The sequence below is a fragment of the Gouania willdenowi genome, chromosome 3, assembly GCF_900634775.1.
Source record: "Gouania willdenowi chromosome 3, fGouWil2.1, whole genome shotgun sequence".
In the NCBI taxonomy this organism is placed as follows: Eukaryota; Metazoa; Chordata; class Actinopteri; order Blenniiformes; family Gobiesocidae; genus Gouania; species Gouania willdenowi.
In genome coordinates this window covers 4,038,866-4,063,865 of record NC_041046.1, presented here as the reverse complement: position 1 = coordinate 4,063,865, position 25,000 = coordinate 4,038,866, and the positions used below count along the sequence as shown (strand labels likewise).

At 34.8% G+C, this 25,000-nt stretch overlaps 1 protein-coding gene across 3 annotated transcripts in view; it reads right to left on the bottom strand.

The window, feature by feature from the left end:
• The window catches only part of mtss1lb (MTSS I-BAR domain containing 2b), a 69,076-nt gene that overhangs the window by 14,788 nt on the left and 29,288 nt on the right, over nt 1-25,000 (bottom strand). For 2 of the 3 annotated variants that reach the window (XM_028475971.1, XM_028475986.1), the window contains exons 4-8: nt 11,195-11,279; nt 8,724-8,815; nt 6,610-6,684; nt 3,839-3,847; nt 1-138 (exon numbers count right to left, since the gene is read on the bottom strand). The exon at nt 1-138 is cut by the window's left edge and continues 20 nt beyond it. In XM_028475971.1, coding sequence (XP_028331772.1) covers nt 1-138; nt 3,839-3,847; nt 6,610-6,684; nt 8,724-8,815; nt 11,195-11,279 — 399 coding nt within the window. The remainder of the gene's footprint in view (nt 139-3,838; nt 3,848-6,609; nt 6,685-8,723; nt 8,816-11,194; nt 11,280-25,000) is intronic. The other variant, XM_028475980.1, reaches the window with a different exon arrangement.

Genomic DNA, 25,000 nt, shown 5'->3' with positions numbered 1-25,000 from the left:
CGATGAAGGTGCAGAAGCGCCCCCGCTCCTCCACCAGGACGCGCCGCACCGCCTGCTTCTCCATCTCCTCCATCAGCAGACACATGTCGGTCACGTCCTGCATGGCACTGTCCAGCTGTGGCTGCAGGTCGCCTCGGCCTGACCCCACCCCCACACACGCAGTTAGTGATTGTGTGTTTACCCACAGTAAGAATGTCATGAGTTACATACAAAGCTATGCATGAATGAAATCCATTACCAAGTGACACAAACATGATAATCATCATTTTAAAAAATCCCTAAAGAGATATTATTTAATCTTTTAAGCCTCAGCCACTCCGAAAACCACATACCATCACAAATAACGGTTTTCTGAGCTTCTACATGACCTACATGGCTAATTTTTTTGTTCAGATTAGGACCCTTAGTAGTTACAGATGATGTGACATTTTGGAAATATATGATACTGAGTGACAATGAATCATGTTTTAAATACAGAAATCTGTAGTATGCCCAAAAAAAGCCTAGAGATTTACATCAAATATAAAGCCAATTATCATTAACGAAGGCTATAAAAGCAGAAATAATTGAACTAATGTATGGACATCACCTGCACCAAGTTTGGTGATAATAATAAACATTAGGCCAAAGATACACGTTTTTGTACAAAAAAATTCAGGCAGAAACCCACTTTACCACAACTGTGCCAAAGTTTTCTACATATTTGGGAACAAGTGTGTAACTGTAAAATATCAGTCAAATTGATTCCAATCATTGTTAGTCTTATGTTTGACCACTAGATGTTGCTATTTGGTTTCAAATAAACACATCCATTTTTATTCAGGTCTCTGTGGTGCCATGAGTCATTTTTTTATTTTTTGTTTCACTCTTTGATGGTGTTACACATAGTTGTTATTCAGCAATGCTTTGACCAATCAGAATGATTGACACAGGGTTGAAAAGATCAGAGCCTGTGGAAATTGGTGATATCAAACACTAAGGGAGTGGCTTCAGCACTGGCCAATCAGAGCTGGGTAAAGGAGGGACGGGCCATTTCTCAAATGAGAAAAGCCTGAATATCTGTAATGGTGATATTAATCTTATTACACAATTAAACCAGGTAAAGGAACTTTAGTGCCAAACATTATTTCCAATACCTGGGAACATTTTTGTCTGTTGTTATTGATTTTGTTTGTTGTTTTTGAAATGTCTGTTTTGTTGTATGATTATTATTTTCATTGTATAAATTGTATTGTCATTGCCTAAGAATATCTGATAGCTAATGCTTAAGCTAATGGGGATCCCAACAAACAAACATGGTGCCCTGATCCCTCAGAGGAAGAGTTTCATTTATTGATCAATAGATGACTAAGCAGATTTTATAATCTTGCTACGTATCACTGAGAATCTGCTTTGGTGACGTTTGGTTGCATGAAACTGAAGTAAGTGCACTTTTACACACAACATGTTGCATCTGTTTTAAAGAAATACTACACTGTTGTTACAGATCTGGCCTAAATCATTCACGTGATTTCAAGATGGAGAAAACAGACTCTAGAACTGTAAAGTAGTCCATTTTTAAAAGACAATTAAATGAATACGTGCATAATCATGTTTTGTTAGACAAAGATCTACTAATAAGGACATTTAGAAGGTTTTAGACCACATCTATAAAACTAGTACAGAGTTCAGCCTTTTAACTACTAAATATTAGAAAATATTCAACTTCAACAAGAACATCTGGTGACAGCGTGCAGTGGAAGTCATGCAGAGGTTAGCTAACATAAAGCTAACGTAAAGCTAACATAAAGCTAACGTAAAGCTAACATAAAGCTAACATAAAGCTAATGTAAAACAATATCGGGAGTGAAAGTATGGGACAAAGAAGTGAAAGTTATTTCCAGAAAAACCAAACAAAACTTCTTTCACACTATGCAATGATGGAATCCTGAAAACTTTAAATATGGCTAAAAGCACTTGTGTCGTGCTTTATTATTTTTATGTTTATATTACATTTTATTCTTTGACATTTTTTGTTTGTTAAATCTTTTTATTATTGTTGTTTTTAACTTTTACTCTTTTTATGCCAGTTTTAATGTTTTATATTTTATAAATGCTTCCTTACTGTTTTTTTAAAAAAATGTATCTCTGATTTTTTTCTTATTTGTCATCTTTTTAATTATCTTTAATAAATTACTTCCGTGTGCCTTAGTCCCTAACCTTTTAATCATTTTACCTTTTATTATTTTAGTAAAATTCTGTGAAGCACTTTGGACTATAATTGAATTTGTAAAAATATGACATTATTACACAATCAAAGGTTTTTCTGTTACATCTTATTTAAAAGCAAAACTGTGATTATTCACAAACAGGATGAGGCTTTATGTGAAATTTCATCATTAATTTGTACTTTCACATATAAATAATGTATAAAGTATGTAAGGAATCAACAATGTCCTCTTGCTCCCTGCCCCCTTGCCCCTGTCTCGTCCTCCCCCCTCCTCCGCCCTCTGCGCCTGCTCTCCCCGTTGGGTTTGGCGTGGGGGGCTCCTGTCGGCCCGGGATGCTGGTGGGGGGGTTGGGTGTGGGTGGGTGGGGGGGCAGGTTGCTGGTGGGGGGCCTTGGGGTTGGGGGTTGGGGTCGGTGGCGGGATGTGCTGGGTGCTCGGCTGCTTGGGGCTTCCTCGGATGTGTGTGTGGGGGGCGGTGGCTGCCTGTCGGCCTGGGATCTTGGGGGCGTGGGGGGGTGGCCTGGGGCTCCCTGGCCCCTGCTCTTTCTGCTGGCCTGCCTCCATCTGCGGGCCTGGGGCAGTTCCTGGGTTTGTGGTAGCGGTTTTTGCACATATACTGGTCTACGATGCACTGGCACGTCTTGGGATGTGGGATAAAACTGACACTGGGCTTAACTTTAGACACGTTAATCCTAAATACCTGCTTTAGGTACTACCACTCACTTATAGCTAAGCTTCACACTTGTCACTATACTGGCTTGATTACACAACATAATAAGCACAATATGTTCTACAACTTCACATCTCACCCTCACTGTAAAACAATCTATTCTTCCCACCTTTTCTATTTCCTACCTTGACTCTCTCCTCCCTGCTCCCTTCCCCCTCCCCCTCCACTTAGGTGCAACACTGCTCTCCCTTTTTATATCCTCCCTATAATAAAATATTTCTTACCCTTCCTTAGGGAGGGCTGGTGATGGTCACAATTAAGCAATAAAATAAATACATTTATTTTACTGCAACAACAAAACATGCATTGCTGTCTCATAATGATTTCACTTCTTGTAGTGTTGACCTTTGACAGCATGTGCAGACAAGGTAAAAGAATAAATAAATAAAAACTATATCCAAACATTCAGTGACAGATTCACTTTACGTTTCCCTGATTTTGTGGTCAATTTTTTAATTTAATTTGGGGGAATTTTTTAAATAATCGTTTGAGATTTTGTAAAAACCAAGAGTTGTTTTAACAGTTTGAGATTTGTGATATTAGTGTGGGAAAACTGTGAGGCTGCAAATATTGTGGATTTTCTTTGAATTTGTATATTTGGGCGAACTGAAATATTTACAGCTGAATTAGTTGATAATTTACACAATTATTATAGTTGTTTTCTCTGTCATTTGATTATTATTATTACTATTTTTATTATTCAACAATGTTCTATTTTATTTTATTAGTGAGGTCGAATATGTGATGAAATGTTAGGAGATGATCTGATTGGTTCACCTTTAAACGTTGGTTAACAAGGGTAGTTAAAGTTTCCTATAGGTCACATGACCCGTGGCTAATGAGTGTTAGCCTGCTGAAATAGCTAAAGGTGTGAGAAGAGGCAATAGATTAAAACTTACCCTGAATCTCTATTACGGGGGGGGGGGGGGGGTGGGGCAGCAAAGGAAAGCAGGGAGAGAGAAAGCAGAGAAAGCAGATAAAGCTCATTCTTTAATGTTAGCATAAAGAAACATCACAGAACATTATCAGTGTCTCAGGTTATAACTCTATCATTCTAACACTGACACAAACAGGTCACAGATAAAGTCACAATAAAGAGATAACGTGAAATAAACCTACGTAAACACTAAATCACAGATAATAATTATGAGGATCAGAGATGTCCAGAAGAAAAAAAAAGTACAGGTTTAAAAAAAGTAGAAGATTAAAACTCGTGGCGAGTTGCCGCCGCTGCACGGCAATGACGCGTGAGAGCGACACCTAGTGTGGTCGGGGGGCATGCAACAATAATGCTATATGGTAGTTTTTGGTGCATTATATTAGTGTGATTAATTCTGTCTATTTTGTAGCATCATGATGTGTTTTCTCACCTAGTTTGTGTTTGCATGATGCATTTACAAGTTGAAGTCTGGTATCCATGGTAACGATGACAAGGAAGTGAGCATCATTATCAGTTTACCTCTTTCCAGTGTAAAATGTACCAACTTATTGTATAGCAGTAGTATGGGGGCGTGGTCTGTCAGTAGTCCTCTGTAGAATACTGTCTGCTACTGGAACATACTGTATCTGTATGATTTACATTATTTATGTGTGGTTTGACTGTAGTTGGTTTTGGTAATATATTTAGTTGTATCAATGCATTTTTATATTCATAATATATCAAACACACACATTAATATTCATAATACATCTTACATATACCCTTACATTTGTAATTTTCGTAACCCAGTTCCCTGGACGCAGGACTTTTAATTCACAATTCATGATGATATTAATCATGAATGTTTAAAAAAACATATATATTATCACTTCCATAGAGAAGAATTAAAAACTCCTTCAAAATCTACTTTTGTCAAATTTGGTCTGTGAATTATTTTGTCTTTGTTGAATCTTTCTTAAATATAATGTTTATTTAATTTACTTGAATTCAGTAATGTTGTGAGTGTTAAAATTTATTACATTATTGGATAAATGTTTAGAGATAATGATTGTTTCCCTTCAGTTGTAGCCGCCAGATATCACTTTGGACCAGCAGAGGGCGCTGGTAACCCAGTGTTTGTTTGGGATGCAGCTATTCTAGCAGTGAAGAAGAGATGCTATGCTAGCAGACAGAGCTAATAGAAAAACATGACTTTTACAGATATTCACATCATATTACAGATATTATCTTGGTGCTAAAGGGGTAAGGAATCATTTATGAACATGTTTAAGAGTAGAAGGCAGCCAGAAAGAGAGTAGTAGGAGATTCCACCCGCCGCCTACGCTTCTGGACATCCCTGATGAGGATTCTATCACCTCTTATCTTCAAAAGAATAAAGTGTGATTAAAATGTAAACAGTAAATATATTAGCAATAATAGATATTATAAAACAATTGTTTTTCAAGGTAACATATTTGCAATGTAATTTTTCATTAGTTACAATTATAAATAATTACATCAATAATTCCCATTTTCATGAGTCTATGGCAAATTTAAAAATGTAAAAACTATCTGGAATTATCATTGTGGATATCTGTATTTCAATTTCACCTTGTCAAAATGAACACTTTGGATATCCTCAATTAATCAATATCTCCATCATTTTAACTAGGCTAAAATACATGTATTTGGTTTCTAATTACATATATCCAAAATGTGAATTACGAATATCTGCAAATTAATTATAGATATCTGTATTTCCACTTTGACATATCAACAACTTAATTTTGACTAGCCATAACACCATTTACAGATATCTTGAAACATTTCAAGCTAGAATTGGAAATATATTTAATTCAGTTTCACAAAGTCAAAATTAAATTAGAGATATCTCAAATTACAATTTTGACTCGACAAACTTTTCTTTTTGACGAAGAAAAATGGAATTACAAATATCTAGAATGTAAACTCCAGATAGTGAAACTTGGTTTTTAAATGTTAAAACAGCTTGGCTGTATATATATACATAAAATATCTGTAAATCAGTTTGGACTATAGTTATGTGAAAGTAAAATATGTGTAAAATTTTGACCTGTCAAAATGTCATTTCAACTATAGTGAAAACTAAATTACAGATACTCTTGATTCCAGCACTTTAGCAAACTACAGGCCTATATCTAATCTTCCTTTTATTTCAAAGATTCTTGAGAAAGTTGTGGCAGCTCAGCTCTGTGACTTCCTTCAAAACAACAGCCTGTTGGAGGACTTCCAGTCAGGTTTTAGAGCTCAACACAGCACAGAGACTGTAAAGTGTCTTTAGATAACATTGGTTATGATTTGGCGCTATACAAATAAAAGATTGATTGATTGATTGATTGATTGATTGATTGAGATAATGATTGAATGGGAATCATACATTTTAATACAATTGTATTCAAAAGAAGAAACAGTTTTTCCCCTTTGTGAAATAAATCAAACTGTCAAATAAAATAATAAAATAATATACGGTAATATTTTCAAACTCCAAGTAAAACCAAACCATTGTAATACCAGCTTTGACCACTAGATGTCCCCACAGGCTTTCAGTTGATTTAACTCTGCACGTGTTTTCATGTTGACCAACTTTAACAGGTTTTAAAGGTTATTTACGGAGGAAAAAGTGCCGAGTGTTCCCCACCATACGATGACTCAGCATTCTGAGTCCAGTCTGACCTCTCTCTATCTGATGTCTCTGAAACTGCTGACTCGTACCTTTCCGAGCCTTCTTCTGTAGTTTCATGGTGTCCGATGACTTCTTCTTGATCTCATGGCGTGACCTCTTGTAGTCTGGATAAAAACCACACAGAGACAGGAATGTAACGCCCTCTACGTGAACTCTGATGCTCTCACGTTTTAAAACACATTAGACTTTAACCGTCATAGAAACACATGAAACTAATCAATCTGTATCTAAAGTCAGGTTTTCATAAATTCAGGGTTGGAAATCAGAAACTGAAGATAAGAAAAAGTGAAACACCATAAAAGTGATCAGTTGGATGTACGTCACTCCAAAGACATTGTCACTCCAACGTTTGTATACATTTGTGCAAAAGTTTGGTGCATTGCATTGTGGGATGTGGAGTCCCGTAGACCAGGGGTGTCACACTCATTTTAGTTTAAATATGGACCAGTTTGATCTCTAGTGGGTCACTGGTTTAATATGTGGGGAAAAGAACTATTTTAATATCAATTGGACCCTAGTTTTTATTATCAGTCCCTGTTGGATCTTCACTTCAAAAATGATTGATTTTGTAACAAATATTTGTGTAATTTAAAGGAATTTTGCATACATTTGTATATTGTGTTATTATTATTTATCTTGTTTTATTTATTTTCTACTTTAATGTGTGTACTTGTATTTAATCCTTATTTAACTAACAATCTTTTACTTAATTATGTATGTTTTTCTTTCTTTATTTGTAATATTTCTTGAGCGTCTGTAACACAAGTAATTTCCCCCTGGGATAAATAAAGTATTTATGATTATGATTATGATTGTTTGTAAGAAATTGCAAGATTTGTGGAAAAATTTAGAGTTCGTTTCACAATTTTCAAATAAAAAAGACTGCGTTCATGTGATATAAACAAAGGATAACTACAAGCATCTAAAACTATTGTAGAGTTTGATTAAATTGATGAATTTGAGATATCTACAACTGGATTATTTGGTAATTTACACAATAGTTCATATTTTCTATGTCATTTTTACTGTCTTCTGAGGGATGAATTAGATGCTCTAAAGAGCAGGATTTGTGCCGTAGACGAATGCATTTAAGTGTTTTTTTTCTGCCAAAGTGACTTCCCAACACATTTCTGGTGTTTTCACTGAAAGTTGCACCAAAACATCGGAGGATGGTTATTTTGGGGGTTTACACAGAAATATCTGAATCTGTGATGTCACTGGGAACTAAAATAGAGTCAAACCAATCACTGCCCTCCTCGTCTGGAGAAGAAACACAAGAAATCACAGTAAGAATGAAATAAAAACACTTCTATGCATCTGTCTACAGCAGCGGTTCTCAACCAAAGGTTGAGGTCATGTCATTTAAGAAGTAGGAACAATTAGTTAAAACTGGTAAATAATGACAAATACTGAATGTGGTTAAATTGGCAAAAAATAAGCATGAAATCTGGTGAAAAGAGGTTAAAAGTGACAATAATGAGTCAATATATGTGACATTAGGTGTAAAAGTGGTGGAAAGGGTTTATAAGTGCTGAACATGTCTATAAAATGTGCAGAAAAGTCATTGTAATGTGATGTTTAAGTGGAGTAATGTAGCAAAAATACATTAAAAGGAGCAAAAATATAGCAAGAAAAAGTGATGAAAATAGGTTAAAATATGGTGAGTTTGGTATAATTGCAGAAAAAGGGTAAAAATAAGCAAAAATGGGCTCAAATTGTTCATAAAATATTCTTAGGTTCTTGAAAGCATCTGGAGACCAACTCCCAGTGTCTCGTGACTCATAGGGTCCTGACCCCAAGGTTGAGAACCCCTAATCTATAGGACTCCACATCCCACAATGCAATGCTAATGTTAAACTTTATCTTTATCAGATTAAAAAAGATCTTCTTCAGCAGTTTTAAAGAGATTTGAGTACGGACGTAAACCAATGGAAGTTCCTCTGATCTGAGAACTTTATTGTAGCAAAAGTTGAGAAACATTTAAAATCAAACACATTTACTCTGCTGTTGTTGCAGTGTGAAGCTAAATGCATCAAATACTGTAATAGATGATCAATAAATGTCTATGTAATGTGATATATCACAGGTTATATTGTGGATGTTGCAGTGATGGTGTTAGCATCAATGCTATTAGCGGCCGTACCTTTGGCGTGATCCTTGTCCAGCTGGTTCGCCGTCTTTTTCCAGTCCTCAATCTTATCCTGGAGAGGAACGATCAGACTCTCCATCAGAGCACTGCGGAAGTAACGGGAACGACACACATTTAGATTTAACATTTAACATTTAGATTGAACATTTAACGTTTAGATTTAACATTTAACATTTAAATTTAACATTTAACATTTAAATTTAACATTTAACATTTAAATTTAACATTTAACATTTAACATTTAACATTTAACATTTAGATTTAACATTTAACATTTAACATTTAGATTTAACATTTAACATTTAACATTTAACATTTAACATTTAGATTTAACATTTAACATTTAACATTTAACATTTAGATTTAACATTTAACATTTAGATTTAACATTCAACATTTAGATTTAACATTCAACATTTAGATTTAACATTTAAGATTTACATTTAGATTTAACATTCAGATTTACATTTGTCATTTACATTTGTCATTTACATTTGTCATTTACATTTGTCATTTACATTTGTCATTTACATTTGTCATTTACATTTAGATTTAATATTTAACATTTAGATTTACATAAAATATCTAACATTTAACATTTACATTATTTTTTTTCCAAGAAAAACAACCACAAATTTAATAAATATAGCTGTAAATCTGGTCAAAAGTAACATTTAAAAAAAATTCACATATGTTATATAAACATGGTTTGTTGCTAAATGTTGCTGTTTATTTTAGCATGCACAACTGTACAATCAGCGTTCCATAAACACAGAGTCAATAGTTCAGATTGAAAAGATTCCATTTAGAAACTCCACTGAATGCTTTACCTTTCATTCAAAGGTCACATGGTCAGGCCTGGTCGTAAAACCACAACTTTTAGGTGTGAGGAACATTCGTAAAGTGCAGCACGAACAAAGAGCCTGAAGAAGAAAGCTAGTGCGTCCTAATAAAGAAAGATCTGAACTAAAGTTTATCCTTTGTTCAACGTAACCCTGACAGAAAGAGATGCTCCAGGATACTGCACGTCATCAAAAGAAAAGTATTTCTATTAAATGTAGATTGTGATCCCTCAGGGAAGAGCTGGATGAAGTGGCCAGGGAGAGGGAAGTCTGGGCCTCCCTGCTAAGGATGCTGCCCCGCCACCCGGTGTCACGGACTGAGTTTACCTCGTACTGAGATCGATTATGAGCATGCACACTACTGGAAAATTAATTTTTGCTAGTTCTGCTGTGATTTTTGCTCCTTCCGCCATTCTGAGTGAGTGATAATCTCAGTCAACAACTTAAATAAAGTAATAGTGTCTCATACAGCAATATCAATACAAATAGGAATAGTTTATTCTGCAAAAAATGATTATAATATACATTGCAATAAAAAACAGTTAACCTAATGTAACTTTACAATAATAAGCTGTTGAGTGAATATCTCTCCGACATGGTATTTATTCAACCTGAAACTTTGTCAATGGCTTCCAAATACCACAAGTGTGGACGTCTTTTATTTTGGAGTAATTGAGTAATTTCAAAATGTTTATTTTAATTTTATTTCACCTGGACGACACCGTCATGTTCACCCAGAAGTGAAACCTATTCAGCTTTTGACCTCAGTGTGAGGGGGCGCAAGCGGCGCACTAATCTGTTCATTTAATAATTTAATAATCAGTAGAAGAAGACCCCCCTCCAGCCCTAAGCCACTCCACACCCGCTCACACCGACGCGGCCAGGTAAATGAATTATTAGCAGACACCTACTGTATGTGTGTGGAAGATATGGAAGTTCTTCTAAAGCAGGGGTTCCCAAATGTTTCAGCCCACGACCCCCAAAATAACGGTGACAGAGACTGATGACCCCCACTATCCCATGTGGTGACTGAAACGTGCACAGAGAACTTGTGCATTTATTACCAAAGCACAACAGAGAAGAAAAGCATGACATCATGAAGTTATTTACATGTTATCAGAATGATTAGTCATGGTAGGTGTAATAGCTACAAACTGAGCACAGGCTGGTTTCTCTTTGCCCTCAAGACGAGGGTAACGCGAGACAGCTCAACGGCCAGGCTCTTATTTTGTAAACTAAAGGTGAGTGTGAGGCTCTTATTTTGTAAACTAAAGGTGAGTGTGAGGCTCTTACTTTGTAAACTAAAGGTGAGTGTGAGGCTCTTATTTTGTAAACTAAAGGTGAGTGTGAGGCTCTTATTTTGTAAACTAAAGGTGAGTGTGAGGCTCTTATTTTGTAAACTAAAGGTGAGTGTGAGGCTCTTACTTTGTAAACTAAAGGTGAGTGTGAGGCTCTTACTTTGTAAACTAAAGGTGAGTGTGAGGCTCTTATTTTGTAAACTAAAGGTGAGTGTGAGGCTCTTATTTTGTAAACTAAAGGTGAGTGTGAGGCTCTTATTTTGTAAACTAAAGGTGAGTGTGAGGCTCTTATTTTGTAAACTAAAGGTGAGTGTGAGGCTCTTACTTTGTAAACTGTCGTAGTTTGGCTTCGATGCTGCGATGTCTCATGCACATCCTGGTCAGAGCTGATCCAATGTCTCTGGTTGCTCCTGGAAACCAAAGGTCAGAACGTGTTCAGGCACAGAAAGAGGAAAAAACCTGAATCCAAACTATTATGTGAGAAGATTTAGTAACAAACTATATTTGGATCATTCCAACTGACTCACGCACTTCTGACTCACAAATCTGAAATTTTTACCATTTGTTAAGTAAATATTCAATAGTTACACTGAAATATTTGAGTTTGATCAAATGAACATAAAAAAAAACAGAAAAACATGTTTTTCCTTCAAAATATTACATATGTTTCAATCATAAGAAGCTGTTCTTCACAAAGTATGAATTAGGAAAATCTAGAACATGAGAAATTTGTTCATAATCAATATTATGTTTTCAAAAATAAATGTTTGTCTGATAAAATGGTTATTATAATTTTTATGTTACTAGTGAAAAACTAATAAACAATCAATGAAAATAAAACACAGATTTTCAATATTCACAAGTGGTGAAAAAACCCAAAGTTTGGGTCCAAAATAAAAATGAATAAGTCACACAAAAAAAAAAAATAGTTTTATTTCCCAATAAACAGCAACATTTCTACTATAAATTAAAACAGATCACATTTTTTCTTACATTCCCACATATAATTATGGAACAAAGAAAATACTTTTAAAAAAGAATATTTTCTTATTACCAGAGCGTGTGAGTCTAGAACCAATGTACTGTATATATGTGACTAATCATTATGTGAACAGTCTATGTTCATAGCTCTAAGCTGATCACATTACAGGGAGCGTATGATGAATAAAGAAGATAAAAATATTAAATAAAAATTACATTGAAGTTAATTGTTCATTTTTATTCATTTAAATCTCTGTTACACAATATTTGTGCACATTTTTGTTTCTACTGCCACATATAAAAAAAAAGTTTCCATTTTAAATCAATCAAATCTTTATGAAATGAAACATGATGATGCTGATGATCAAAATCTAAATAGTTCAATAAAAAGTGAATTTAGAATAAACATTCAAATATCGCTGAAAAAGTTTTTTTTAGATGTTTCCATATTAAATTTTTGGTTAAAGTTCAATCAAAACACTTTTTACACAATTACACATCACAGGAAGTGACGTACCTGGTCACATGATCACTTCTTAATCAAATTTCACCACTGTTCCACCGTCCTAATGTCACACATGTTGACACATTATTGTCACTTTTCTTATTATTTTCCAATTTAGCCACATTCCCGATTTCAGATGAAAACAATGATTTCCATCTTTAAGATGACTGTACACTATGGCCCAAAGAACAATAAATTGTTCTCTCGAAGTCTCATAGAATGATATTTCACCAAAGATACCAGGTTGCAAAAAAACCTTCAATGGAAACATGTTCAAAGAATAATTTTATTTTGTAAAAAAACAAACTGTAACGTTAACACAGCTATTGATGCCTCAGTCATTCCAGGTCATTCTGTGTCTAAATGAAGTATTCAGTAAAATATACACATCAAACCTAAACCAGGAAGTGTTTATTTTAAATAACATGAAGACAAATTAAAACGTGCTCTGAAAACAAGTTTGAGTGAGAAGGATTTACACGCTTACACAGATGCTAACAAAGAGCTAACGTTCATCATCTCAGACGTCTATTGATTACAAAGCCACAGTCAAACATTTACGTGAGCGCTAACGTTAGCGTGCTGCCTAAAGTAAATCCAGGAGGGAAAAAAGAGTCCAATCTGTCAAAGCAAAGAACATCTTTCTTTCTTTCTAAAGTGTATTTACACAGTGTGTTAGTGTGTTAGCAGCTGTACAGGGACCATTAGCTCAGTGAGCTAACCTACTGTTGTAAACACTAAGTCTATATTAAGACAGTAGGTCCATGTGGAAAAGGTTGACCCCAGAGTTTAGGGCATTTTTAGCTCCGAGCGACTCCCACTACCAAACAAGGTGCTGCTAACACAGGTGATAAATGTCACAAAGAAACATCCGTTTAGACTGAAAACTAACAGGAACTGCTTCATAGAGACTGTTTTACCTCAAAGTTACTGTGACTCTGAATTATAAAATGTGTTCTAATAAGGTTTGACTGGATGTAGAAAACCAGACTTTAAGTTAAAACTAGGGCTGGGACTTTAACGCGTTGATTGTGATTAATTAATTACAGAAAAATAACAGTTAATAGTTTTTTTTGCCCTCCAAACAGTGTGGAACCGTTCTCATTTCACAAGTTCCCAGAATACCCACCCAGATAGTACGCTTACGTCATTTATCGTGCTGACGTCAATGAGATGTATGTGTGCTATCAGGGATGCTAAACATGTAGCAGCTAGCACCTCAATGCCAACATGTAGCAACTATCACCTCAATGCTAACATGGAGCGGCTAGCACCTCAATGCTAACATGTAGCAGCTAACACCTCAATGCTAACATGTAGCAGCTAGCACCTAAATGCTAACATATAGCAGCTATCACCTCAATGCTAACATGTAGCAGCTAGCACCTCAATGCTAACATGTAGCAGCTAACACCTCAAGGCTAACATGAAACAGCTATCACCTCAATGCTAACATGTATCAGCTAGCACCTCAATGCTAACATATAGCAGCTATCACCTCAATGCAAACATGTATCAGCTAGCACCTCAATGTTAACATATAGCAGCTAGCACCTAAATGCTAACATGTAGCAACTATCACCTCAATGCTAACATGTAGCAGCTAGCACCTCAATGCTAACATGTAGCAGCTAACACCTCAATGCTAACATGTAGCAGCTAACACCTCAATGCTAACATATAGCAGTTATCACCTCAATGCTAACATGTAGCAGCTAGCACCTCAATGCTAACATGTAGCAGCTAACACCTCAATGCTAACATGTAGCAGCTAACACCTCAATGCTAACATGTAGCAGCTAACATCTCAATGCTAACATGTAGCAGCTAACACCTCAATGCTAACATGTAGCAGCTAGCACCTCAATGCTAACATGTAGCAACTAACACTTCAATGCTAACATGTAGCAGCTAACACCTCAATGCTAACATGTAACAGCTAGTACGGCAATGCTAACATGTAGCAGCTAACACCTCAATGCTAACATGTAGCAGCTAGCACCTCAATGTTAACATGTAGCAGCTAACACCTCAATGCTAACATGTAGCAGCTAGCACCTCAATGCTAACATGTAGCAGCTAACACCTCAATGCTAACATGTAGCAGCTAACACCTCAATGCTAACATGTAACAGCTAGTACGGCAATGCTAACATGTAGCAGCTAACACCTCAATGCTAACATGTAGCAGCTAGCACCTCAATGCTAACATGTAGCAGCTATCACCTCAATGCTAACATGTAGCAGCTAGCATCTCAATGCTAACATGTAGCAGCTAGCACCTCAATGCTAACATATAGTAGCTAGCACCTCAATGCTAACATGTAGAAGCAGCTAACACCTCAATACTAACGTGTAGCAGCTAACACCTCAATGCTAACAAATAGCAGCTAACACCTCAATGCTAAAATGTAACGGCTAACACCTCAATGCTAACATGTAGGAGCTAACACCTCAATGCTAACATATAGCAGCTAACACCTCAATGCTAACATGTAGCGGCTAACACCTCAATGCTAACATGTAGCAGCCAACACCTCAATGCTAACATATAGCAGCTAACACCTCAATGCTAACATGTAGCGGTTAACACCTCAATGCTAACATATAGCAGCTATCACCTCAATGCTAACATATAACAGCTAACACCTCAATGCTATCATGTAGCACAGGACAAAAAACTGAAGCCCAGTTGTGTGAAAATTGTGCAAGAAAGACTTTGTGAACCAGCGGAGCTTTTCCACCTCAATGCTAACATATAGCAGCTAACACCTCAATGCTAACATGTAGCGGCAAACACCTCAATGCTAACATGTAGCAGCTAACACCTCAATGCTAACATATAGCAGCTAACACCTCAATGCTAACATGTAGCGGCTAACACCTCAATGCTAACATATAGCAGCTAACACCTCAATGCTAACATGTAGCGGCTAACACCTCAATGCTAACATGTAGCAGCTAACACCTCAATGCTAACATGTAGCGGCTAACACCTCAATGCTAACATGTAGCAGCTAGCAGGGACAATGGTCCTAGTGGAGCAGACAGTGTCTCCAATCCACACTGACACTCAGACAGGGTTCAGAACCAATAATAAATCCATGAGTGACAAATGAACAAAGTCAGTGATAAATGATTGTAGTGACAGTCGACCACTCTGTGGTAGAGGATGTGGGCGGGGCTAGAAGCGCTGCTACAGATAGCATCATCTGACCCAACTTATCAACTGTTATGTAGAAAAACTATTTCAGACTAAATTCATCATCTTCATCAGTTGTTCTGTTTATTTCATGATATCTACAGATATTATAAATATTTTACACTGTTTAGTTTATATTTCTCTGGAATGTTCTGGAATAAGTTGATACAAAAACAAGCAACAAAAACACAAACTCTTTGTTGTTTCCTGTGTTAAAGCTCTAATTGCTCATTATTCTAAATACTAACAGAAATATTGATCACGTGACCCATTGATCACATGTTTATGTAAACGTTAGTAGAATAACAATAAATGTTTATTACACAATCACAATATTAACTGTGTTCTCAACGACTAAAATCTACAACCGTGGAGCTTCTACTGTGTGTTTAGTCACATTCTCTCACCAGCAAAGTGTATAAGATACACACACACACACACACACACACGCACACAGACACACACACGCGCACACACACACGCGCACACACACACACACACACACACACAGACAGAAGTCCTCCATTCATAAACAACAAATTCCTCTCTCACGGCTCCTGTTTTACCCAGCAACCATTGAGCTAAACACCACCCCCCCCAACCCCCCCACCACACACACACACACACACGCACACACACACACACTCAGAATATTGAAGTATAGATCATCACATATTTATTAAATCACACTATGGGAGTTATATCAAAGAGAGGGACATTGTGTGTGTGTGTGTGTGTGCGTGTGTGTGCGTGTGTGTGCGTGTGTGTGTGTGTGTGTGTGTGTGTGTGCGTGTGTGTGTGTGTGTGTGTGTGTGTGTGTGTGTTCTCTGTACATGTTAATGAGCTCAGCTCTGTGGTGGGAACCATGGGACGTGTGTGTGTGTTTGATCTCTGCTTTTATGATGCTTCACTTCCTGTTTGTCGGTGTCTAGCACACTTATCAGATACCACAGGAGAACAACACACACACACACACACACACACACACGTCGGGAATGTTGCTACTTTCCGTAAACTTCCATCAGAATTTAAGTCCAGTTGAACCTAGCCTTGCTTTCTTCCAACAGACACTAGCGTCTAATGCTAATAAACTGTAAGGTTAGCATTCAACTAATGCTGGGATTTAAAAACATATCTTTGATCATAAAAAGACAAACATTTTTAGAACATAACAGAGACAGAGGAGTAAATAATTTGACTCAATGACTGAGTCTGATGTGAGAAACAAAGTGAACTCTTACATAACGCTTATATTTATTTTAATTACATATTATTTTATATTATATTTAATAAAATTGTAATCATGTTTGATTGATTGCTATTGTGATTATTCTTATTATTATTACAATATAATAATAATAATAATAATAATAATAATAATAATAATATCATTATTATCTTTATTTCTTTTTGTGTATATTATATTTAATATTATTATAATCATTTCATATATACACATATATATATATATATATATATATATATTTTTTTCATCTTTATATTCGGCTCTTGTAATTTATGTTTATTTATTCATTTTTTATTCCTAATGTGTGAAGTTCTATTTGTTTTGTTGCATCAACAAGACACTGAACCCTAAGTTGCTCCCAGTGGTCGACTAGTGCCTTGCATGTCAGTCCTGTCCCACTGGTGTGTGAATGTGAGTGAATGGGTGAATGAGCTGATATGTAAAGAGCTTTGAGACTGTTTCAGTGGTGATAAAGCTCTATAGAAATCAAGTCCATTTACTAAAAAAATCTGCATTTTTTTACCAATCATTGCGTGATTACTTAATATTTACACTGTAAAAGTTTAGTTTGATCTGATCAATACTTTCTGAGATATGGATAATGTAGTGAGGGGGGTGGGGGGGGTCCTTATTTATCTTCTATTTTCATCTTCCAATATATCAGGAACTCCATCACATAAAAAGGTAAATACGGTATAGTAATAAGCTCCACCTACTCGCTCAGAATATAGAAAAAGATCTGCTATACATCATATTTAGGGACAATTTAACACATTTTTACCATATTTTTCACTGTAAAACAGGTGGGCTAATGTTAGCTTTAGCATGTTAGCTAACGGATGGACGTCATATCTCACAAAATATTGTGCGTAATCTCAGCTCAAATAGGAAATGACAATAATGATTATATAATTAATAAATAATTATTGAAAATCTCCATTAACCGTATTCAGCATGTTTGCTACACTTTCAGGAAGTTTAAAAAGCTGTAGTGAGAGAAAATGTGTAAAGTCTGAAACAGAAAAGATGGTCAAAATTTGTTATAATATAATTATTAGTGTTTAATTGTAAATCCAACATCTAATGGAGTTAAAGCATCAGAATAATGATGTTTCTGTGATTCCTTTAGTGACAGCAGGTCTCAACATCCTGTTAACATTTAAAATGCACATACAGTATGTTTATTTTTTATCTGCCTGCGAGTGATTTAAGTCCGTCTCTTTATCTCTACCAAACACTTGCTACATATTGTTTCCACCTGTTTAAAAAGGGAAAACATGGTAAAAATGCATGACTGAAAATGTTGAATTCCATCATTTCAGTTTGTTTCCCAAAGGCACTGAAAACAACATAACACACAAAACTCCAGAAACACAGAAAACAACAGCAAAATGCACAAAAGTACACACAACGATAAAAACGACACACTAAACATGAAATAACAAGAAAAACAACATGACAAAATCACTATATAAAGACACACAAAATGCCAACAGAATCACAGAACAAATTTACAAAAAAACACGAAAAAAAAATAACAAAAACACATAATGACTCAAATAACACACAATAACACAGGTAAAAAAAAATTGTCATATTGACAGAAAAAAGAGAAAATGAAGAAAAACACCTAAAAAACCCAACAAACAAACTACAAAGACCAAAACACTGAACTCTCCACCTGTTTCATGTGAGCGTGCACGTAGCCTGAAATCAACTTGCTTAAGTGAACGTGTTTATATCCTGCTTCATAGTACAGCTGCTCTCTGACAGAGAATGTTTGGTTAGGTGAAGCTAACAGAGATATCAGGTTATACTAATCCAGCTTCATAGTACACGCCCTCAGCATAAAATCTGTGGTCCTTCTTCTTCTTCTTCTTCTTCTTTAAACAAACTTAAATCTATTAAAGACACAGTGTGATGATGGTAAAGCTTTAGAGTGGAGTCAGCTGGGCCTGGGAAAACATGCACGTTCTCTGGCTTTGATTACAGAGGCTTTAAATCTCTGCTAAACACACACACACATAAACACGCGCACACACACACACACACACACACAGACGGGCCGTATTTACTCTGAGAAAAGCAAAGTCTAAAAATACTGAGACAAAAAGTAAGGCGTCTGTGGAAGAGTTGAGTTATTCCACCTGTTACTGTCCAATTATGATCAAATAAAGTAAAAAATGAAGGATTCTAGAGACACGTGATGCAGGTACATCTCACCCATAGGGGATGCGACACCTGCACTATCATAAAAATCAGAACTGGTTCTTAACTGATCTTACCTGCCAAAATAAAGGTAAAAAAAAAAAAAGTTATTTGGTCCAGTTTGATTGATTGAATAGCGATCGAGCCAATCACAGCCAGTCACTTCACGATTTGACGTTTCCGAGAAGGTAAACAAAACGTTAATAACATCGGAGCAGTGCTGCCAACTTGGCAACTTTCCAGCTTGTTTTATTATTTTCTCAAAAGTGACAAATCTAACCACTTTTTCTAGTGTTATTGGAGAGTTTTCTGAAGTTTTAGCGACTCTGACTAAAAAGCACTTATCACTCCACATTCACTATCGCAAGATACGCAATTCATTTGCAGGAGGAGGAGCCTGAGCTGAAGATGAGCTTAAAGGTAAGACCGTATTGTAATGCACCTCATTATTATTATTATTATTATTATTATTATTATTATTATTATTATTATTATTATTATTATTATTATTATTATTATTTTAGGCCAAATTATCATATTTTTGAGGAAACTTATGCGCAAAAAAATGTTATATTTTGAGGGAATTGTACATGTGAATGGCAAAAAACGTTCTGGAAACATTGACGTAAACACATTTCACACATTTTCAGAGACCCTCCATTGGTCTACTGACTACACTTCCTGTTAACTTCAAAATAAGAGCCCTATCTACAAAAGAGTTTAAAAAAATAGTGGAAGACAAGAAGAGATGCTTTTACTTTGAAAAGGGAATGTTTGATTTTTTAGCTTGAGGATTATTTTACATTCAGCTCCCAATGCATCATGGGACGGTTGAGTATGACTCGTGTGCTCAACGTGTATACTTACAAAATGTATTGATGCATTCAGGAACATTATCATGACATGATCATGTGATTCATTTGGTTTCACGTAAAGTTCACTCTGTGCAGTAACCTGACACCAAACACCAATCAATAGGAAACAAAATCAATCTAAAGCACATTTGATCACATCAGCATCCGGACATTGATCACCATCTTTTCCCGTCATTGATGCTTCACTGTACGAGTTAGAAAGTGGGAATGATTTTACCAGTGAAAGTCTACACCTTAGGTCAGGGATGGGATACTTTGATCAGGATGGGGATATAAAGGATATATAAGATATATAGGATATATAGGAATATATAAGATATATAGGAATATATAGGAATATATAGGATATATAGGAATATATAGGAATATATAGAATATATAGAATATATAAGATATATAGGATATATAGGAATATATAGGATATATAGGAATATATAGGATATATAGGAATATATAGGATATATAGGAATATATAGGAATATATAGATATAGTAGGATATATAGGAATATATAGGAATATATAGGATATATAGGAATATATAGGAATATAAAGATATATAGGATATATAGGAATTATATAGGATATATAGGAATATATAGAATATAAGATATATAGGATATATAAGATATATAGGACTATCTAGGAATATATAGGATATATAGGAATATATAGGAATATATAGACTATATAGGAATATATAGGGAATATATAGACTCTATAAGATATAGGATATATAGGAATATATAAGATATATAGGAATATATAGAATATATAGGAATATATAGGAATATATAGGATATATAGGAATATATAGGAATATATAGAATATATAAGATATATAGGATATATAGGAATATATAAGATATATAGGAATATATAGATATATAGGAATATATAGGAATATATAGAATATATAGAAATATATAAGATATATAGGATATATAGGAATATATAGGAATATATAGGAATATATAGAATATATAGGAATATATAGGATATATAGAATATATAAGATATATAGGATATATAGGAATATATAGGATATATAGGATATATAGGAATATATAGAATATATAGGAATATATAGAATAATAGGAATATATAGAATATATAAGATATATAGGATATATAGGAATATAAGATATATAGGAATATATAGGATATATAGGAATATTAGAATATATAGGAATATATAAAATATAAGATATATAGGATATATAGGATATATAGGATATATAAGATATATAGGATATATAGGAATATATAGAATATATAGATATATAGGATATTATAAGCTATATAGGAATTATAGGAATCTATAGGATATATAAATATATAGGATATATAGTAATATATCGCTATAGGAATCTATATAAAACATATAAGATATATAGGATCTATAGGAATATATAGGATTAATTTATTAGATATCTAGGATATAGGACATATAGCTATATTACGCTCTATCGATCTCTCGAATCTATAGCTATCTAAGATATATAGGATTATATAGGAATATATAGAATATATAGGCTATATAGGAATCTAGGAATATATAGGAATATATCGGATATATAGGAATATATAGGCTATATAGGAATATATAGGATATATAGGAATATATAGACTATATAAGATATATAGGATATCTTAGGAATATTATCGGATATATAGGAATATATAGGATATATAGGAATATTAGAATAATAAGATAATAGATATATAGAATATATAGGACTATATAGGATATATAAGATATTACGATATATAGGCATATATAGAATATATAGGAATATATAAGATATCGGAATATAGGAATATATAGAAAATCTAAGATATAAAGATTATAGGCATATATAGAATATATCGGAATATATAGTCTATATAGGTAATATACTATTCTATAGGATATAGGAATATATAGAATATATAGGAATATATAGATTATCTAGGATATATAAGATATAGGATATATAGGAATATATAGGAATATATAGGATATATAGGAATATATATAATATATAAAGGTATATAGGATATATAAGATATATAGGATATATAGGAATATATAGGATATATAGGAAATATATAGGATATATAGGAATATATAGGATATATAGGAATATATAGAATATATAGGAATATATAAGATATTTAAGATATATAGGAATATATAGGATATAGGAATATATAAGATATATAGGATATAAATCTCAGTTTTAGCATAAGGACCAATCTGAAGATGAAATTCACGGCTCTTTAGTTTGTTTCTTTTGTTATTGTGTATATTTCTCTTATATATTATATAATATGGATTGTATATTATTGGAGTCATTTTTGGTCATTTTTGTTTGGTCATTTTGTCTATTTCTGTTGTTTCTTTGTAACATTTTTTCTGTGTTTTGTTGTTGTTGTTGTTTTGTATCTTATGAGTCATTTTGTGCATTTATTTTTGTCATTTTGTTTATTTTTCTATTCATTGGTTTTGGAGTAAATTTGAGCAGTGTTTGTTTGTAATATTCTATGTTTTTTGAGTAACTGTGTGTGTATTTTTGCTGTTTTTTTTTTTTTTACATCGAGGTCGTTTGCTAACATGCTAAAGCTAGCATACTGTTTACTGTCATAAATATGGTATGTAAATGTGTGATATTGTATCTAAACATGTGGGTGAGAGTTTAGTCTGTGTTATATTTACATTTCAGAAGGTAAAGTCTGTCATATCAACTCATTTTATGTCAAATTTTGTGCAAGCACGCACTGAGATCACAGGAGATTTAACGTCTCCAGCCGTTTGCTACACTTGCTACAGCTAACATTTGACCTATTTCTCATATTCCATCAGATTTTGTGCACAATTGAACATTTCTGTTTCTCAGTCCACTCATTTACAAGACAAATTTGGAATTTGGGCTCCATGTATATTAAGATGGAGGTCGTCCTTTTTGAATAGATCATAGCGTTTCAAAAAAGCTTAAAGTTATCAATAAAATGTGAAATCTATGGAGTTTGATTGTAAGAAGTGCTGCTGCTGTTAGAGACCTTGATTCAGTGTAAGAAGAGGACCAGAAACAACTGTCTTTAAAACGTTAAAGAAAAGGTTAACTTGCTCGCGGTCCACATCCATTCACATGTATTTACATGATTTAAAAACTCTACATGTGTATTTTTTAATTCTGCCTTTGTGTTAAAAACAAAACAGTCAGTTATCTGCTAGAAAACACAGAAACTGGGTGTTTAAAAGGTGTGTTTGTGCTGCTGGAACCAGGAAGACATGATGATGAACTCATGACTGGATAAAGTTCACAGACTTTTACTGAGGTTGAAGTTATCTTTAGTTTAACTTTAGTTGAACAGACTGAAGAGGAGGAGAGAAACAGAATGATATATGAACTAAAGAACATAAGAGTTTATTACAAAGAGAGAGATGAGCCACTCAGCATGACCTAGATATAAAAAGAAAGAAAGAACGCAGGACGTAATCACTTCTTGTGGTCGTTATGGTTTTGTGGAATATAATTTCAAAATAAGAGACCCACACAGATCAATCTTTTGTCCAAATAAACGCTGAGCTTTTCTGAGAAATGATGGTCTGTGGCTGCTAACCCTGCTAATGCTAACTGTGCTAACGCTAACCGTGCTAATGCTAACTGTGCTAATGCTAACCATGCTAACCAGTCATTCAATCCTTCCTTCGTGGTCGTGTGTGAATGAGCGAGCTGTTGATGGCATGCCTGCGTGTGTGTGTGTGTGTGTTGTGTGTGTGTGTGTGTGTGTGTGTGTGTGTGTGTGTGTGTGTGTGTGTGTGTGTGTGTGTGTGTGTGTGTTGCACGTGTGTGTGTTTGTGCGTGCGTGTGTGTGCGTGCGTGTGCGTGTGTGTGTGTGACAATCAAACATTTCTCCTCTACTTGGCAACAACAAGGCTATTTTTTTCTCTCCACTTCCCCTCTTGTTCTCACACTCTCTCTCTTTCTCTCTCTCCGTGTTGCCTGGCAACCACACTCATAAAAAAAAGCCATCCCGCTTGTCTGTGATTGGCTGAGGTTAACGACAGATCCATGTCAGAGTCAGAGGAGGAGGAGAGGGGTAAAGGCTCTGCATACTTTCATAGCATCCCATCAGGAGGTCGTAGAGGTCGTAAAGTCCAAGGTCACATACAGACAACTGATCTCTGCTGCTCTTTATTAGTGTGTGGTGTGTGTGTTGTGTGTGTGTGTGTGTGTGTGTGTGTGTGTGTGTGTGTGTGTGTGGTGTGTGCGTGTGTGTGTGTGTGTGGTGTGTGTGTTGTGTGTGTGTGTGTGTGTGTGTGTGTGTTGGTGTGGTGTGTGGTGTGTGTGTGTGGCGTGTGTGGTGTGTGTGTGTGTTTGCATTCACTAATGTGAGTTTGTGAGAGTGCCTTCATGTCGTCTACATCAGGGATGCACAATGCATTGATAGTTATCTACCAGTCGATCGCGGAGGCATTTTGTGTCGATAGCGCACCAATCTCTTCATTTACAACTAGGGGTGTCCCCATCTGATATTGATATCGGATATCAGTCTGATATCAGCCTGAAACGAAAATCAGATTTAATCGGACTGCATCTAAATAATAAGTGCTCTGATAAGAGCTGTGAACTCTTAACTTTGAGCAGTGGACAGTGGACAATATTGTGAATATATAGAGGATAAAACAGATTAATCAAAAATACTAATTATTATTATTTATAACTGTTTTAACTAATATATTTTATTCTTATTCATCCATCCTCATCATCCCCATCCATCCTCATCCATCATCATCCATCCCCATTAATCCTCATCCATCCCCATCCATCCTCATCATCCTCATCCATCCTCATCCATCTGAGAGTGAAACAACCTCGTCAGTTTACGTTCCACTACATTAACCAATGTTTCCACCACTTACAGCTTTGTTTCTCACATTCTTTCTTTTGAGGAAATCGTTGAGTTCTTTTCTTTCTTTTTGTTGTTGCTATGTTGTAATGTGCAGCGTGTTGTTGCACTGTGAACATTGTGAACATATTACAGTAAAAAACACTGAAACCACAGCCCATTTATTCAGTGTAATTATCTTTCAATCTTTGTCTAAATCAAAGCACATTCCTCCTAAACG